The sequence below is a fragment of the Coloeus monedula genome (genome assembly GCF_965178545.1).
Source record: "Coloeus monedula genome assembly, chromosome: 20".
Taxonomy (NCBI): Eukaryota; Metazoa; Chordata; class Aves; order Passeriformes; family Corvidae; genus Coloeus; species Coloeus monedula.
In genome coordinates, this window is record NC_138800.1 from 7639396 (window position 1) to 7658631 (window position 19236).

Sequence of the window (19236 nt, forward strand, 5' to 3'; positions counted from 1 at the left end):
CACAGAGAGATAAGCATCATTAACACACAAACAGGTACTCAGTGACATCCTCTTTTGGTTTTCTGCTGGAGGTCACTTTACAGGTCATTAAAATTCAGACGTAATTAAATGTTTCCAGACCGTAAAAACACACAGCTCCTGAGAGTTGTCCGTTTGTTATCCTGGACTTACAAGTTAACAAATCCTACAGGGTAACTCTCATTTCCTCCAGAGTTTAAACTAAAAAAAAGTAAAGCTGGCACTTTTTCTATCTGGATCTTTGAAAGTCAGAAAAGGAAAAGGAAACAAGGACTTTGTTTTTGTCAATGACTAACAGATGCCTCAACTGAAGGGTGGGTTTACTTGGCCACAACAGCTACTGGGAAAGTAACAACTTCTGCCAGCAAACATTTCCTTTGCTTCCAGTGGCTGAAATGCAGTTCTCTGATGCAAAGCATAGCCACGACCATACAAAAAAAAAAAAAAGGTATTTCCTCCTTTATTTCTCTGCTCTCAGTGTTTATTCACACCCCTCCTACTGCACTTTCCCACAAGGCTAACCTTAGCTCCAGATATTAGGATCTCTTGCCCTTGGGAAAGCAGATGATCCAGGGACTTTTGTACAAGCTCTGGTTTTGGAGATGAATGCAAGGGATTCTCCCCTTGCACAGACTGCGAAAGAAGAAAGATGATCCTCCCCTCAGCCAGCAGGCAGCTCTGAAGCTGAAATTACAGTCACAGTGCCCTTGTTTCACAGCAGTTTCAAATATAAACCCATCTGCTGCTGCTGTTCCTATGTGGCTTTCTCCTACTTTCAAAAATGCTTAAAACTATGTGATGCCCAACTTATTTAAAATAAAATCATACACATAACCTTTCCTTTTTAACTTCTTCATCTGGTTCATATAACCAAAAAATTCACCACCACCAAAAGAAGTTTTTCCACACCTCTTTCACTGGCAGAAAACAAGAGCAGTGTCTGCTATGCTTACTTGCTTTTTCTTCAGTTTCAGGATTTGCTGTTCCACTTTCGCAATTTCGCGATCTACGCGGTCCATGCTCTGGATCAATTCTTCCTTTGACAGCTTGGAAGGTGAAGCATTTTGGTCCTCCCCACAAGGCTGACCAGAAATTGGAGAAGATGGTCCCTCATGCTTTCCTCCAAAAGCTGGGTCCTTCCATGGGGACAGGAGATGGGGTGGGGGATAGAGAGAAATCAGTCATAACACAGGAATGAGTGCTCAGAAACCAAACAGCCAGGAATTAAAAACAATTTCCAGTTATCTACAGCTCTGTTGAGAAGTCAGTTAAAGTTTTAATAATGCTCTAAATCTTTTAGAATTAACTGACAGCCTATTTATGATCCTGTAATTTCAAAGTTCACTTTTTAAAAAACCACCACACTGCAATATTTACCTTGAAAGCAAAGACCAAAATGCCTCTCTCTTAAAAATACATCTTCATAAATGTAAACAGTAACTTCTATTTTTAAAGAAAGGGTTACTTGAGAGCTACTCCTCAATACTCTGCACCTATACTGAGGAGGATATTCTCAAATATAATCATGACTAGCTTGATAAAGCACATCAGGAGTTAGCTGTGGTTATAAACGTGAAGTTCTCTTGAATTTAGCTCTAATATTCAATATCTACAATAGAAAATACCCACCCTAAACTAGATTGTCCTAGATTTAGTCAAAATGGGACAGTGACAAGTATAATTAGTGTTATGTAAATAAGCAGATTCATTTCAAATGCTTAAAAGGGAATAGGGGGTGGAAGGAAATACTTTGACTATTCAGTACCAATGTTAATTACAGGAAAAAATGGACTTGCATGCATTTGCCAGCAACTTTCAACTGAAAAGCAGAAATATTTCATGCACTATGCTATAATCATTTTACAACTGAGGTTTCAGTGATGTAAGAGAGTAGTGGCAACTCAGAATTCCAGTCTATTTACTGGGTTTGAGTCAGACTGTGTAAGAGAGTAACACTGACTCATGATCACAGCTTCTGATAATGTGTAAAAGTAAATCTTTGGGATTAAAGAAAGAACCCAAACAAACAAAAAAATTACCTAACGGAAAAAAATTGATTAGCTCACTGCAATGTAGAAAGTTAGACCTTCAGCACTGCAACAGAAAATGGCTTTACCTTCTTAATATCTGCAGATCTCAGCCCTTCCTGCAGAGGATGTACTAAAGGCAAGACAGTGGCTGCACTGACACGCTGGAAATGAGAATCAGACACTTGTTCAAGACGTGGTCGCTTAGATTCCAGTGAATCATGATCTGTCTGAGATGGACCTGGATGAAACTGCTGTTCATATCCAGTTCTCCTTTCCTGAGGCCTATACAGAAGAGATAAACTATTAAAATACACATTTTTGATACAAGAAAAATCCTTGACACTTTTCAATTTTAAAGAAGATGCAATTTGGTGAAGCTCCTTCTAAACAGTAAAGCAGATAAATATGTTTAAGTATGATCTCTAAAAACACAACAGTTAAAATCCATTGGAAAAGAGAAAGTGAACTTGAATCTCAAAGGCACTCCTATCATTACACAACCTTAAAGAAACTCAGCAGTGCTACAAGGATATTGTTCAAATCAAAGCTCTGATTCAAATTATAAACACACCAAAAATCCATGAGAAAAAGACAGTACTATATTCCACTGAAGATGGACACAACAGCTCCATTATTTAGATTTTGTAGCCAAATAATTTTTAAATATACACAGAACGCTTGAGATGAGCCACGAGTCTGTTTGGAATTTGATCTCTGCTAAAATTCTACTCTATGACAGAAGCAGTCATTGATTCAATCCATGAGTCATTTAAAGTCTCCTCCTTCTCAGAAAAATGCTCAACAGTTATCACTTGCTGCTTCACACTGCAGTGCACAGGATGTCCATAAAAGACCCTCATGTGCTTCAACATCTTCCTATGAAGTGCTACTGAAGAGATGACAGCAGCAGTTTCCTGCAGTTTGCCAGAACTACCAAATAAGCTTCTACAAATTTACAGTGTGGGGAGGGGTGTGATTTACTACTGCTATAAACTCAATTTTGAGAACTCTAAAAGCTGCTGTGATTCTCAGCATTAAAACAGAGCCTTACTGACATTTTGCTGACACAAGATGAAGGCAATATGGAAGCCCCAGATTTCACTATCATCAAGTTATTTCTGGGAATATCCTAATGAGATTTTAAGCCAAACCAGTATTTACATAACATTCATCATGGGTATTTGTTCAGAACCAGATTGGTCAGTTATAGCCAAAATAAACCTCCAGCAGTAATCCTGCATATAAAGTTGCTCCTAGCAGATATATTCACTAAGAGTCCAAGGCAAAAAAAGGTTTTTACAAGCAGTGAGTGCAAGAAAAGAAGAGGTTGTTACAGGCATTAACACTTGCTTATGACTGTACACCAGCAGACTAATACACTAAAGAATTGAGTGCACAAACCATATTTTAATCTCTCCCCTAAACAGAAGCATGTTCCTGCTAATTTACTACAATCCAGTTAATATTATTCTGATCTGTAGTCGGATTTTAATCTCCAGATTTGATGTTCAGAGAACATTCAATGTTCTTCAAATAAACGCTTGACACCGTGTGAAAACTTTCTTGTACCAGCAATGACGATGCACACTGACCATCCCTCAACATCCCCCATGCGGTGACCCCTTTACTGGGAAGGAAGACACTGGCAAACTGGAAGCAAACTCCATCATCTGATTCACTGCTGCTGTCCACTCTCCGTGTCCTCAGGTAACCCCAGAGCAGCTGCATGCACAAGATTGGTGTTTGCAGTCCTCCAGCTCAGCCTCCTCACCTGTCAGAGCCTGGGTGGAACTCGGAGAGCAGGGAGGGCCTGCGCCGGAGCTGCTGCTGCTGTTGCTGCTGCTGCTGCAGGAGCTGCGTTGCCTGACTGACTTCCAGGTGAGATGAGCGATAGTCGGGAACAGCAAATTCCTGAGGGAAACGTTTCTTGTGTTAATAGGAACAAGGGTAGAGACAGGACCAAAAGCATTCGGTGATCGTAATCATTTCCAAAGCTATTAAATACGGAGTGACACCAGATCAATGAAGCCTTATTCCAGCTCAAAAAGTAACATTTGCAAATGGCAGTTCCGAGATTTCAATAAACTTGAAAGAGACTAAATATTTATACTAGAAGTTCCACCTAATTTATTAACAACTTCTAACAAAACACAAATAAGTCAGCAGCAGATGAATAGCCTTTAAAAAATATCCTTTAAAATCAGTCTTGCACATCCAACTGCAACATGGTAAAATGAGAGCAACCTCGAGGCAATTTCTTTTGTTATCACCTCAAGACATTTTTATATCAGACACTATAAATCAGGACTAAGAGTCACACAAGATGCATCTTCCAATTGATACAATTTACAATCAAAGTGAGGTACAAGAGTATTTATTTGTATATCTGTGTCATCAACCACTCACTTTTAAAAATTATATGCAGCTGGCACTAAACTGAAGAAAAGCTCTACAAGACATGTAATAGATCATTACCCATGAGATTTCGTTTTCATAAATTATCTAAAAATAAACACAGAGCAAGCCAAAAAGCTTCAATTTTTGAATTTCCTTTTGCTAACATGGAAGTAGAGGAAAACATCCAAAGTATCTGCTGCAGGAGGAGAATTTCATTAAAATGAGGGAAACCTGAACTGTTGTAAAGCCAACAGTTTGTCCTCCACAGCCCACCACACCACAGAGCACAGGATGGCAGAATAAATGCTTGGCAGAAATGAGCAAGTACGATACCCTTAGAAATCCTTTACTCCCTTTCTGGCCAGCAGAACTCAGCTGGCAGCACTGGTATGGCTGCTTCAGAAAAAAAAAATCAGTGTAACACAAGTTTTTACACATTCTCCACCTTGCACAGAATTTTGACAAGTATCTTAGAGAGATTCTAGCCCAATACTGCAACAGAAGTTTAGGAACAGAACCCCTGCTGAATTTATTCAAACCATCAGAAACCAATGATAAAACTAGGACGTTTATATTAATAAAGGGCAAGGGGGGCAAAACAAAACAGAAGAAGCCACCCCACAAGTATTTATTTAAGCAGACTGGCAGCAGCTCTCCCCAGCGGGGGCACATGGATGTGTTTCCAAACATGAATGACTGGTGTTACCCTCGTTCAAAAACCAGAAATAATCCCTTTTTGGCACAGCAAACACCTGAACTGCAGCCTGGCTAAGGCTAAGGCTCTCGGGTGTCCCCCTTACCTGCTGGTGGCGGGTGCTGGGGAAGGTGTACTGCACAGAGTGGGGCGGGTACCGGCTCTGCTCCGTGCTGAAAGCTCCTTGGTTCGGAGGGTAGCCTGAACTTGACATTATCAGGGAAGGAGTCTCCACAAAGCTGTGAGATCAAGACCAGCAAGCAATCATGTTTCTAGGAAACCGCCTAAAGGGAAAAAGATCGCTGATAAGCACTGAAGTACCAGATGTACTCACAATACATTACAGCCATAGTCACCTAAGCAAAACAACCATTACCAGTAAAAGCTTTTTCCTGATGTATTTATTTAATAGGTTACTTCAGTCTGAAACATGCTAACGGGTCTTAAATGGGCTCAAAATGAGACGCGTCAGCATTGTCTACACAAAGATTTGAGGATTATATTGTCGGAATACATCCTTTTACCAGTTACCAGTTGGGTTAAGAGAATTTGACAAGAAAAGTAGGTCACTTTAAATAAATGTTAAAGAGGTTATAATAGTCTATAGCTGGACTCTGCATTTACAGTAAATTTTCTTAGCACAACAGGAATTCACTTTCATTTCTTCTACAAAGGTTTTGGATTCCATGAACTGTTGCTGACTTTCAGATTCAGGTAGTCTTAGGGCTGCACTCAGTGTCACCTACAGTTCATTAAATCCCAGTGCATTAGTCAGGCCCTGAATGCCATCACCATCCAACAGCAGCTTAACTCAAGTAGTCAGTAAAAAAGGCACTCACAAAGCAGAAAACCAGCTCAGCTTCAAATGCCAGCATAGTTTGGCTCCTACAGGATGCCAGAAACTGAATATACTACAAAGCCCTAAAACAATCCTGCTTAGTTGACAATCAATGACTACTTTGCATTCTCTAGCTGCAGATGGAGAGCAAACACTGAACTGCAAACTGACTAGGGGAAGATTTAAAATACTGCAGAAATCCAGACAAGTTCCCTATCAAAGTCTGAGCATGCCTGAGGCTGGGTATGGTTCCAGCTGCTGAAGATCCAAATAAACTGATTAAACCCTCCTTCCCCATCAGTGTTTTGAGCGGGTGAATTATGGCTCTAAGCAAAAAATTGGGACATAAATAGATTTTTAACAGAAAATAGTTTTCTCTGATAGCTCAAAAGATGCAATCCTTGGAGCCTACGTATTAAATCCAGAATTCTATCAGATGTGGAACACATTCTCAACCTGTTGCCCAGAGACCAGCAGACATACCAGACCTTCAAATGAAGTAACTGTTGATCCCTGCCTCAATGGCTACATTTCAAAGCACATTAATCCACATCCTTTCACAAACATCACCTATAAAGTTATACTTCTGAACTGCATTTTCCATTATCAGTCAATAGACAAAATCAGCTCAGCAGATCTTGAAGTGTATCTGGCATATTTTATCATTCCTGTTCTGGTCAGGGGATTTTTCCTCCTTAACTCTCCATCAAACAAAGCTTTATGTGTTGGACTCCCAGAATAATGAGGCAAATTTACACTTACCTCTTAAAGCTGATTTTCAGCTATGAAAAATCAAAGGAAAAAACAACAGTTTATCTTTCAAAGCAATACTACAGATCACTGGTAGTGTGCTTTATTGTACCTATAGATCTATTACAGTACCTATAATTCATATCCAACTGACAAGCTCTAACAGAATGCTTCACCATTAACATTTATTATACTTCATCATTCACACTGCATTCATTAGAGTACAGCTTTACCTACTATGTGATGGTCTAATGGGTCTGAGTCATATGATTTCCATTTAATCAAGGCACAGTGTCAGAAAGCCAGCAAGTTCAGCTGCACACGTTGTGAGAGCAGAGAGCTACCCCTGAGCACCCCAATGTACCCCTAAACCCCAGCCACAGCCAAAAGAAAACCTCTAATTTTCCTTTCTTACATGGACTTTCACAGGAATTAAAGCTATGGCACACAGCTGTCAGCTCAATCCAATGTTTACTGATGTGATAACTACTCCTGTCACAGGCTGGTGCACATTCATCATTAAATGAACTGGCTCCATGGTATAAAGATGCTCAAACACTTTAAAGGTTATGAAAGTACAAATCTTAGTTTGATGAATTGCTGATGCCCCAACCTATGCTCCCTCAGCAGCTTCATGTGCAGAGATCTGAAGAATCTGGGAATGCAGAGGGGATCAGGAGAGCAACCACTTGAAAATCACGCACAAATATAGGTCAACTTCTGCATGATTCAAGGTCCTTTCTCGTTCTCTCTGTCAAGTTACATCTGCTCCTTATTTTTCTCAATATTCAGTCAAACCCACAAGTTGATCATTAACCCAGGTGCTGAAAGTTCAAGCCATGCTCACTTTCTGTGATGCTATAAAAGCTATTTCTCCATTCACAAGAACTGCAGTGGACAGAGTGTTAGGTTTGTGCTCATCTTGAAATCTTTCACAACCAACTGCAGTGAGAGCATCTGACCATCTCTCCAGATTCTGCACTGGACATGGAAAGATGAGAGAGAGGGCGTGGAGTACAAGAATGAACATCCTGCATCCATCCAAAAATGTCAACCTAAACCCCCTCATAACCCACAAGTTTTACATAATAGATAGGAAAACACTGAATCTGATGACTTTCCTACTGAAAGCTGCAAGTGTGATCATGTTCATAATGGAAATTGTTTTAAAAGGGAAACAAATGAAAGTTGCCAGCAGAGGAAGGCAACAAGGAGCCTATTCATGGTCAATATGAGAGGTGAGAAGCACAGAGAGGAAAAAAAAGAAAACATGAAGTTATCAGTGGTGGGGGATCATTCTTCCTCCTCCCTGAGGGAACTGGCAAAACAGCAGCAGAGATAAGGGGGTAACAGTAGAGGAGAACACATGGTCACATATTGGCAATTACAAGGTGTGGAGGGAACTAAAGGATGGGGATCCTGCATGGGATCTCATTTCTTTCAAGATAAAATCAACCCTGGAGTACAACACGTAAAATGACACTGAAGTACAATAGTCCCTTCCTCTAAGCCTCCTTTTCCTGTTACAGACACATCCACATGCCTGCACACTCTCCTGATTTGACCCCTCTACGTGCCCTTCAGACCCCCCTTATCTCCCAGGCTCCTACAGCATGAGCTTGTTTATCCTCTCTGCAAGGGGAGGGAGAGATTTTTTCCACACTTTTGCCAGTAGAATTACCACCAACATTCTGCTCATCTCTCCCTGTCTTACTACCTTAATTCTGGAATTGTGGACGTAAGTGCTTGACTTCAACTCCTATTTCTCTGCAGGCAACCTTACAACCTGTCAGCCAAAAGCATCTGCCTCTCTCTCTTCAGCATCTGCTCACATGTTTGCAGCAGACACAGATTCTTCTTCATCAATCTAGTTCCTGGCCAGTGAGGGCAGTGCCAGCTTCCTGCTGTAACCTCTCCAATTTCCATACGTCCAGATTATGTTTAAATACAGCCATCCTTTTGCATAAAACTGTAACTGTGTGTGCAGACTGTAAACAACCTCATCCGGGCTTTCCTCCCTGCTGTATCCTTTCACTAATCATGACAAACCTCCTCTTGCTCTACCCAAAGCCAACCAGAATCCTCCTGTAAAGTTCCTCACTGTTTATTAACTCTCTCTGATCCTTGCACTGCTTCCCCCTCCTCTGCCAGAACAGAGGCTGCTCATCTTCATTTTCAGCATCCCTGATAAACTACAACACCAGAAATCAGCTTCCAACTCTGCTCAGTCAATGACAGCAAGATTCTATTTTTCAGACAAGCATTTTCTACCTTTTCATATTATCCTGCAAATTGCAGAGGTTAAATATATACACATTTAAAAGAGCTGTTACAGACTTTGGAATTCTGCCTCGTGTCTTACAAAGATAAAGTTAGGTCATGAATACTTTCATACAGCTGCCAACCAGGCTGGCAAATTGTCTTGTCTCACCAAATACTGACAATTAGAAGGGGCAGAAAGAAATATTTCTTTGTTTTGCAATTCAGAAGCCAGAAATTGTGTTATAATGTCCCATTTCACTGACATTCCCAGACTCTATGGCAAAACAGATGGGGAAATCAAGTAGCATCAAATGGATAATATTAAAAAAATAAAAATTACAGGACACACAGGAGCAAACAATCAAAAAAGAAGCAGTTAAGTGAAGATAGCCAGGGGAGAAAAAGCAATGATAGAGTAATGGATTCAGGAACTGAAGAGATACTTGGCCTTGTGTTAATTTGATCTTCTCGGACAAGGAAATGATTTAACAATGTTTATTTCTAAAGGTATGACGATATTTTTGTCTTTGGCCAGCTCAAACTACTGATCAGATTCAATTCAGAATTCTCTTAAAAGCTACTGTTCACACTTACATTCACCATATGCAGGGAATTTTGAGTAAGTTAGAAATAAATTGGGAATCAATATTATAATGGCAACAATCACGGCGTAATTTCAGCTTGATCTCCAGAACTCAAGATGCTTCAGAAGCAGAAGTACAAACTATCTTCAGCAGACATGTGGGAAAATGAGTCACAGAAAGGTTAAAAAATCTATCAAAGACTCCCCAGGAAATAGACAAAGTCTGAATCAGAAATACGACTCGATTCTTGCAGCACTTTGAAGGCGCTGCCTGAGTAAAGCAGTTCTTCACTTGGAAAAACACAGTAGGTTAAAAACTGGGACTATTTTTAGCAGAGCAGTTCCCCAAACCCCTTCACCGCACGGCCACACAGACCTGACACAGCTGTCCCAGGGCAGGGCAGTCACCTGCTCCATGTCCATGGAGCCACTTGCTGGAATATCCTGTCTCCATCTCTTACCTTCAGGGATAAAAGACCAGTCTCATGGGTAGACTCAGTTTTCCTTCAGCTATCCAAAACAAGCTGGCATTTCTGCATTTAGAGTAATTTTTGTGCCATCTTGAAGTGCTTAACCAACATTTGCTAATTAAATTTCACATCCTTTTGGGAATTTTCCTCATCTTGTTTTTGAGCAAACTAAGTGTGATATAAAGAGAGCAAAGAATGAGATTATAGTCTAACCCGAGTTGGGAGATTTTGTTTTTAAATCGGCAGCTTTAGTAAATTGAGCTCTGATGTAACTAACCCATGGCAGAGCAAGGGAGGCTCTGCCTTGCACAGGGGATCTACAATGAATCACAAAATTAATTCTGGGATATTTATTCAAAGTTTACTCTGGCAAAAAAAATGAAGAGTGAAGGGAGTGTTTCAGCAGTTGGTTCGAAAGGCCTTATCCAAGGCATGATAACAATACTTGTGAATAATTATTTCTGTGATTTACACTTCATAATAAGGTAATGAAACTACCTCATGGAAAAAACCAAAATCAGGCTGTATTTATGGACCAACCTATTAAACCACACTGACCAGATTTCATGAATTACAGACCCTTCAAGACATAATGCTTCAACTCACATAAAACAAATCAAAACTACAGGTCAAGAGTCACAGAAGTAAAACCCTTCAGTGTATTGCTAGCTTTGCAAAACAAATCTTCCCAGTAGCATTTTGTTTTACCAGATAATCATTAACCTGTTCAAACACAAACAAAAACACCAACTTTGCATCCTGGGGATATGCCATACACCAGAAAACACTAACACATCCATTCCTGACAGACTGCTAAAGATAGCTTAATGGGTCCAACTTCCATATAAAAAATTATTTATTCAAACTACTGGACCCAGCACAAGGCTGAGTATCATCTCCCACCTGAAATCCCAGTGCTCAGAGCATTAACAGTAGGGCTGCAGGCTCACACTGACTTAGCAGTGTAGAAAGTCTTCAGTAAAAAAGCACCAAACACTTCCAGAGCAGTCATTAGTCCTTCAGTCACTCCTCAACATCCACTTATCAGAAGTCATATGGCAGCTATTCAGATGGCAAAATTCAGTGATGAAGAAAAGAAGTTGGGGTTCAAACTGATCTGTGTCAACCCTGAAGCCTGACCACAAAATTCTGCGAAGTATTGTGGGATGGGGTGGTAAGTGAGCTACTATATCAATATATAGGACAATCCTAAAAGATAGAAGGTTTTCATTCAAGAACCTAGCAGAAGGTTGATGCCTGAGCAGATTTAAGATAATTCTGTGCTTTAAAACTGAAGGACATGTATTCCAGCTACAATATCCAAGCTTACAGACAGATGTATGAAAATCTGCTGGGCATCCCCTCCAAAAGATGAAAAATTCTTTGCATGCTACAAGCAAAAAAAAAAAGTTAAAAGGTCAACACTAAAATTAAAGACAACTTGAGTAATGGTCATTTAAATATGTGCCAGAGTACTGTGCTTCCCATTTCTGCAGGACACAGGCATCACCCTCAGAGCTCAGGGCCTCTCCCACACTTTCTCTAATCTTTTTTTCACTCTTTTTTCACTCAGTTTTATGCTGCAGAACACTCAGAAACTTGTAGTCAAAGCACATGGACATATGCTATTGGAATGAACAGAAACAATGAATGTATTTTCTCCAAGTTGAGGACAACTAACTACTGAATTTTCCATGACAATTCCACATGTGCAGATGCCTTTTCTTCTTCTGTGACAGACAGAACCATAAAATCCCAAATACACCATAAATTCCCAAGAACTTTAATCTCACACAGTTGCATTCCCTTTACTCACAAAGTTATTGATGGAAAAATCACTATTTCTGTCCTTGCTAGAAATACAGTACGAAAGTTACATTACTATCAATACTGAACAACATTCTCTCCATTAATTATTAATACAATAATTAATAAATCAAGAAATGTGAGTATTTGAAAAACAGATGCTAAGAAAAGCCCAATTATCTGAATTCAACCCTTTTCACACCCTGAAATTTCCATTAATGTACAATATAATCTTATTTCTGAACATCCAAAGCAGTAACTCACAATGCTGTGCAGTGCCTGACATATTCTCCATGACACATGGCAAACTTTAATTTAGCCAATTACAGACGTGACACAAGTTAAGGAGCATTACAGCTGTCAATTCAAGATGTCACATTGACTCTATCCTAGGAATACTTTTCCATCTCCATCAAGGGAGCCAAAAAACTAAAATAGGTTTTTATACTTCATATTTTAATAGGAAAAGATTCCCTATTCACAGGTTACCAGCTACTTAAAGTACTTCAAGTAATAGTTTTTGAAACACTAAATATTAAGTATTAAAGAGTCATTCAAAGCCATTTTTGTTGCCATTCCAAAGGTGAAAATTGGTTGCATCCTTACATGTGTAATTTACATCCAAACTCTTGCCAAAGCTCAGGATCACATTGTTATGCTTCATCTTTAAATAACAGTTCCTCTCTCTCTCTCTCCTGCTACAAATACAAATAGAATTTGTGCTCTACCAAAATGGGGTTGATCAAATTCAGCTGACAAGATACTCTTCTCCTGGAAATTCTATTTTAATCCCTCCTGCAATTTATGATCTTACAGAAAAGTTGCTAATACATGATCTCAGGACCCAGGGCATATACAACTTTGCTGCATTATATGGGGGAACATAATGGGAAAAACTAAGATCACATTAACATCTTTGGAAGCTTCTGATCAATTACCCACTTGCCTCACCAAAAAAATAAAAATAGAGGGATGCTGAGCACATCCACTTCCAATGAGTCCATATTTCCAGCATCCACTCACCAGTTACCACATAACACCCTGGGATACAGAGAATCCCTGAGGGAGGAAAATCCTCATGGATTTTCATAGAGGAACAGCTCTTACACCCTGCCATGGAGCTTATCCAGCTCTCTTCTGCCAAGGAGGGTCACAATAACACCAAAATCAGCCAAAAGAGGTAGGAGGAAGTCCTCCCTTCAGAAATGGAAATTAAGGATGTAGACATTTCCTTGACTAAAAATACCACAGAGCGATGACTTAAAACTGAGAAGGGTACAAACATCAGGGTTTTCTGGTTTTAAAAGTATGTCACAGAAACAAAGATAGCTTATTTCCTAAAGACATTTTCCAAGGAACACCAGATTCCTGGTTGTCCCAATATGGCAAACAGCACACAGTTAATGCACACCACAAAAAAAATTTCATGAGCCAAAGAACCCAAATCTCCAGAACTGAATGTCCAAAGCAAACCCTACAAAGCCCAAACACTGCACATGTAAGGACTCTCATTCCCAAGGGAAGACAGCTTTTTTCCTGAGGTGACTCCAGCACTTCCCAAATCCCAAACATCTCCCTCAGCCTTTTGAAGGGCCCTACCCCTGCCACAGGGGTAATTCAACTGGTTTTGAAACATCAACTAGAGCATTCAAACTTCACCCTGAAAACTGTAATGTGAAACAGAAACCAGCCCAGGCATCCTCCAGTGCACCCGTGTGCAGCAGGCAAGAGACTCAAAAGATGCTACACAAAAGACAGTGATAAGAACTGCAAAAAACCTTCCTCAACAACTCATCCTCACTCATGAGTGTTCAACAGTTCACTGAGGTTTGCTCCAATTCACCTTTTTTCTCACATTTCATCTAGGACTTAGGAATAACCATACCTCAAACTTCATATGCATCACACACTATGCATAAAATACTCTCTCAAAACAATTTTTCTTCTCCTTTTTTGGACTGAAAGTGTACACAGTTCAAGAACAGCTCCTGCATATGAATTTATTCCTCCACTGTTAATCCATCTGCAGGTAAAACTGGTTTTTGACATCACCTAACATCCAAGAAATTATGTGGTCACAGTTTTAAGTTTCCAGCATCTTCTTGTAGATCATTGATTATCAAAAGTGGATCTGTAGTGACAGCTTTTAAAAACAGCTTTGGTTTGGAAAAGGAAATATAACTTGACTAATCCATACTGACTAAACCCACAAACTATAATGGATTATAAGAGAAAACACTTATAAAGAAAGGGTCAGGAAAACCAAGTATCAGCCTCATAATTCCCCTCAGCTGACTGAGTTCAGATAAAATCAAGTCTAGATTTTAACTAGAAAATACAAAAAGGCTAAAATAACATTTTTTTAACTGTATCTAAGAGCAATGCCTTGGTCCATACCAATGCTCCACAGGAAATGCACCAGGGCCTTCTGGAAACAAAGTTTATTGTTGTTACATTTATGATTACATTTAAGGTACTCTATTTCACAGGAAATGCAACAATATATAAAGATATAACTCCAACTGGGAGTCTTAAAACAACCTCCAAGTCACAGAAAAATGCAGAGAATGGAAGAGATCTTGGACTATGAATGGTACAAATAATCTTTTGGATCTGGAGTAAAAAAAAAAAAAAAAAAAAAAAAACCACAAAACCAACCCAGAACTTCAAGGTTCTATATATGTTTAAGCCTGATCTTTGAGACCATAGTGAAACATCAGCACCTATACAAATAATGGCTATAATGGAACGGGTAAGTGACATTTATTATGACAGGTTCTGGCAATAATATTCCAAGAAAGCTAAACCATGAAGTTACAATGATTATATGGGAGAATTCCCACTTTTCAAACACCCCTCCTCTGCAAATCCAACATTTCAGATAGAATTAGAACAAGAGTTGAAAAATATGAACCTGGTGAGACAAAACTCTATAGGGTATATACAATTTTTTGATTTAAAATAATTCATCTTTTTTTCCCCAAAATAGTATTAACACGGGGAAGAGTGCAGCTGATCTGAAATCATATACCTGCCTCGTTTGCTGAACAGCACTTGAACTTGTCATGAACTTCTCTGTTAACTCTCTAACACTGACAAACAGGACAGGAATCAGTCGGTTTTGCACCTGATTTATATTCACATTTGTTAGACGTGTTCCCTGAAACGTGAACACATTTTAATCCCTTCAGGAGAGCATTTGCTTTTCCAGGCAGCCCCGGGCTCTGCCCAGGAAGACCAGCAGAGGTTTCACGTGGAGTGTGTGCTCTGTGTCCCACAGCCAGGGAATGCTCTGGGCTGTTTGCAGCTCGGACGGCACAAGAGCCCTCTGACATCGTGAGAACATAAAGGAGAATTACCCAAATGCTCTTTCCCTGCAGCACAAGGCACAAGCAAGTGCATGACACCAGAGGAGTACTAAAAGAAACACCCTGTTAGTTTAAGCATGTTTTACACTTAACATCATCCCTTTTCATTTATAGGTGTCCTTTTCCTCAACATCTCTGTGGCTGTATTTTCATTTTCAGTTTTACCCAAGAGCAGTCACTTAACATGCACAGAATTTTTAAGTCTCGGCCAACAATTTGTCCAGGTAATTTGTCTGCATAAAAAAAAAATCATTTTTTACTGCTGGAAGTTATGAACAATAGGATTTTTCAGAGATGGCTGATGCATCTTTTTACATCTTCGTGCATCTTAAGAGAATATCTGTTAATTTTGCAATAACTTTTGCAATCATAAGCAGGTGAAGTTGCTGACTTCAAAACCACATAGACCAACACCTTCCTTGAGCCTGAAGAAAAAAAGATCTATCAAATCAGTCTGGGAGGGGCAACATTACAAGTGGTTTAGATGTGGAGCTGGGCAAAGACATGGGAGTCTCTCTTAGGATACTGGGAAGAAACACAGCTCCAAGGTAAGACTGAGCCCTCTGTCTCACACAACTCAGAGCTGAGCCCCAGAAGGCCCAGGCTGTGATTTAACAGATGGTGGGAGAGCACTGAAGGAGCAAGGAAGGGAAAGGGAACCTCACAGAAGTCCATTACTAGATGGATAATCACTGAAGGAGAGAGACACTGAAATGGAAGATACATTCAGCACTGTCCTGGCTAATTTAGAAGTATCACAAAGTAAATATTTACAGGCAGCAGTCCTGCATAGGTCAGAATTTTTACTGGGACCAGTTACAGTAGGGAGGGAAGGTACCATGTTCAGTTAAGAGCCCAACATTGAAACACTGATTCAGATTTGACTAAAGAACATAAATGACTTAAGGAAACGTTGCTTGCATTATGAAACCACTGTCTGGTTACAAGTCTGTTCTTAAGGTTGCTCTGTGTCACACTGCACCTGCACAAGGAAAAGACCCCTTCCAGCTTCAACAATTCTTAAAATCTTACATGTAAATCACTACACCAGAACTCTAAATAATATTTTCAATCGGGCAAGAAAATCTTCATTAAAATCGTTTTGTAGGCAAAAGGCCATATAGAGGAATAAAACATTTCACCAAAACCTTGGCTGAGAGCTTTGAAAGAGTATAAATTTCTTATTTATAAGAAATATTGTTCTCTACTACAGAAGATTTTTTTCAGTTGCTTTCATGCATTTAACAGCAGCTGAAGCAGAGGCAGCTTCCCTTCCCTGCAAGCATCTTTCATTCATGCTACAACTGAGAAATGAAATAACTCAGAAGACGCAGTCAGAGGAGCACAAGAACTGTGGAAAGGGACTTGAGGGGGGAATCAGAAAGGCGCTTTAGGGTCTGTCCCTATTTCTACCACAGTTTTTAAGAGAGTTTTGTAGATCCTTTTAGATCACAATGGAAAACATGTCTGCCCCAAAAGAGCAACTAAAATGAGTGGCTATAGGAGACAAAGTGTATTCAACACAAAACAGCAGCAGTACAATGGAGCAAAATGAATATATCAGATTCTGTGCATGTAATTTCAACCTGGAGAGTTACTTTTAATTGATGGGTGCAATGATTAACAAGCTAGAGAGAAGCAACTTGTGGAAGCAAGCACTTGTAACATCCTCTCCACACGTTCAAAAACACACGTTATAACTCTTAGAAAGAAGATTCCAAAATGCTGCTCTTTCCCACATTTCAGCAACAAGTTTAGGTATTTTAGTGACCAACATCGAACAGTGTATTTCAAACAGACAAATTACCCTGCACATAAATGACAAAAGAACTCTTTTTCCTCAGCAGCCCATACCATATCACAAAGAAAAGCGACGTAAAGAAAAAATTAACCACGCTTTCGCAAAAAAGGGTCACTGCAGTTGGCTTCTTTCCCCTGAACTTTTGAATCCCTGGGCTAAGCACGAAGGTCTTTCATCCCCCAGCACAAGACACCACATTACAGCTAACAAGAAATCCACTTCAAATATTACAGACTTCCTTTCCAAATGTCAAGGTTGTTTAGTTAATCAGGAATAACAACATTTTGCGGAATAAAATTCCAGTGCAAAACTGCAACAGAGCTGCACGGTCCTCGTGTGCAGTGACATAACTGTGTCCACTTCTTCAGGCACTTACACTGTGCCATCCCACTTACCACCACAGTTTTTGTTATAATTGCCCTGTTTCCTATCTCTCAAATCATAGTGCCTAGGATAAAAACCCCTATCTGAGCTCAAAGAGTTCATAACTATAGTGCCGTACCAAAAATTAATAAAAGAATACTGCCACAAAAAATCAAGTCTTCAAGACTACACATTCCCGCTGTAATAAGTTGTCTTAGTTTCCACCAGTATTTACAGTCATGAAAAGGTAACAGACTTGTTAAGACCGTATCTGCAGAACACGAAGAAGCGGGTTTTGGACAACAGATTGTTCACAATATCTACTTGCTTACTTGAGCCTGTCTAACACTGACAATTCATGCATCCACCTCGAATCTTGCCTAACTGCAGCCGACTTGATAAACACAGGTTTTCTAAGTACAGAAAAATCAGCAAGCGCGAAGTTCTTTACCATCAAGTCAGAATAATTCTAGCAAAAGCCACTTCCATTGTGCCCTGCAGCAGCCCGGAGATGACAGAAGCCGGGGATGTTTACAGGTCCCATATGAATAATTCAGCGTCAGCATCAGCAACAACTCCCCGGCACTGACAGCGGCCGCGATGCTCCCCCGACACGGAGCTGTGGCCGCAGCACATTCTCAGGAACTACCGCGCTCCTGGCCGAGCCTCCAAGAGGACCATTTTGAAGAACTGACCCTTTCTTAATTTTTTTTTTTTTTTTAAACTTGCACTTCTCCTGCCCACAGCGCAAGGATGAACACCCAGCACAGAGATGCTCTGGGATTTCTGCAGAAACTTCCCAGCGAGGGCCACCTCTCCGTGCCCCACCATCCCCCCGCGCATCCACAGCGTCAATGGGGGGAAAGCCCCGCGGGCACCGGGCACCCCCCGCCCCTGATCCGCCCACCCCCCGCGCCCCCGGCGGCTGCCCCACGGGCCCCCCCCGGCTCCAGCGCCCTCCTCCCGGAGACCACAGGGCTCCGTCCCCGTGAGGAGGGAGGAGGACGGGATGGCCGGGCCCCCGCCTCTTCCCCCTCCTCCCCCTCCTCCTCCTCCTCCTCCTCACAGCGGAGGCGCTCAACCCGCTGCCCCCGCGCCGCCCCACCGGGCTCCTCGCGCTTACCGAGGCGCGGCGCGGGGGCGGCCCGGGCGGCGGGTACCGGCGGGTCCCGGCGGGGCTGAGCGGGCGCGGCGTCTCACCTCACCCTCAGCGCCGCCGCCGCCGCCATCTTGCCTCCCCTCCCCCGGCCCCGCGCGCTCCGCCCCCTCCCGCCAGGTCCTGCCAGATACCGAACAAGCCGAGGCGCCGCGGCTCGGTACCTTTCACCGGCCACGGTGGCTCTCCCCTTCCTCGTGCTGTGCCATGTCTGGTGATGCACAGGCAGCAATATCCCGAGAGAAGCCACCGGAGAGCCTGGCGGTGAGAGGGCGGGGTGCTATGCCCCTTCCAGGACCGCTGGCCGGTGCGGTGGGGAGGGGCTCCTTCCCCCTCCCGCTGAGGGCCGGGGGGGGGGCGCGGCCGCCATGAGGCGAGCGGGGCCCGACCCGTGAGGGGTTCGTGGGGCTGCCGTGGGCTGGGAGCGCGGGGGAGCCACAGCGCTCCGGTGGCCCTCGCCGGACTGCTGTAAATTGATAATAACCCATAGTGGGTCCGGGCTGCGGCCGTGCCGGTGAACGCGGCCTCGAGAGCCCCTCACGGGAGTATCGCCCGGAGCCCGTCAGGTCCCGCAGGGCGCTTCCCGCCCCGTCCGCCGTGCTTCCCGCGCTGTCCCTGAGGTCGGGCCCGTGGCCTGACGACGAATGACTTCCGAAATTGTGAGAGAGGTTTAAATTTCGTTAAGTGTCTGTTCATTCCT

At 41.8% G+C, this 19236-nt stretch overlaps 1 protein-coding gene across 1 annotated transcript in view; it reads right to left on the bottom strand.

The window, feature by feature from the left end:
• Positions 1-18635, bottom strand: part of NCOR1 (nuclear receptor corepressor 1) — a 56974-nt gene extending 38339 nt beyond the window's left edge. Inside the window, exons 1-5 of the mRNA XM_082294578.1 lie at positions 18504-18635; positions 5246-5423; positions 3820-3959; positions 2135-2330; positions 972-1154 (exon numbers count right to left, since the gene is read on the bottom strand). Of these exons, the coding sequence (XP_082150704.1) occupies positions 972-1154; positions 2135-2330; positions 3820-3959; positions 5246-5353 (627 nt within the window). The 5' untranslated portion in view covers positions 5354-5423; positions 18504-18635. The remainder of the gene's footprint in view (positions 1-971; positions 1155-2134; positions 2331-3819; positions 3960-5245; positions 5424-18503) is intronic.
• Positions 18636-19236: the final 601 nt, after the last annotated feature.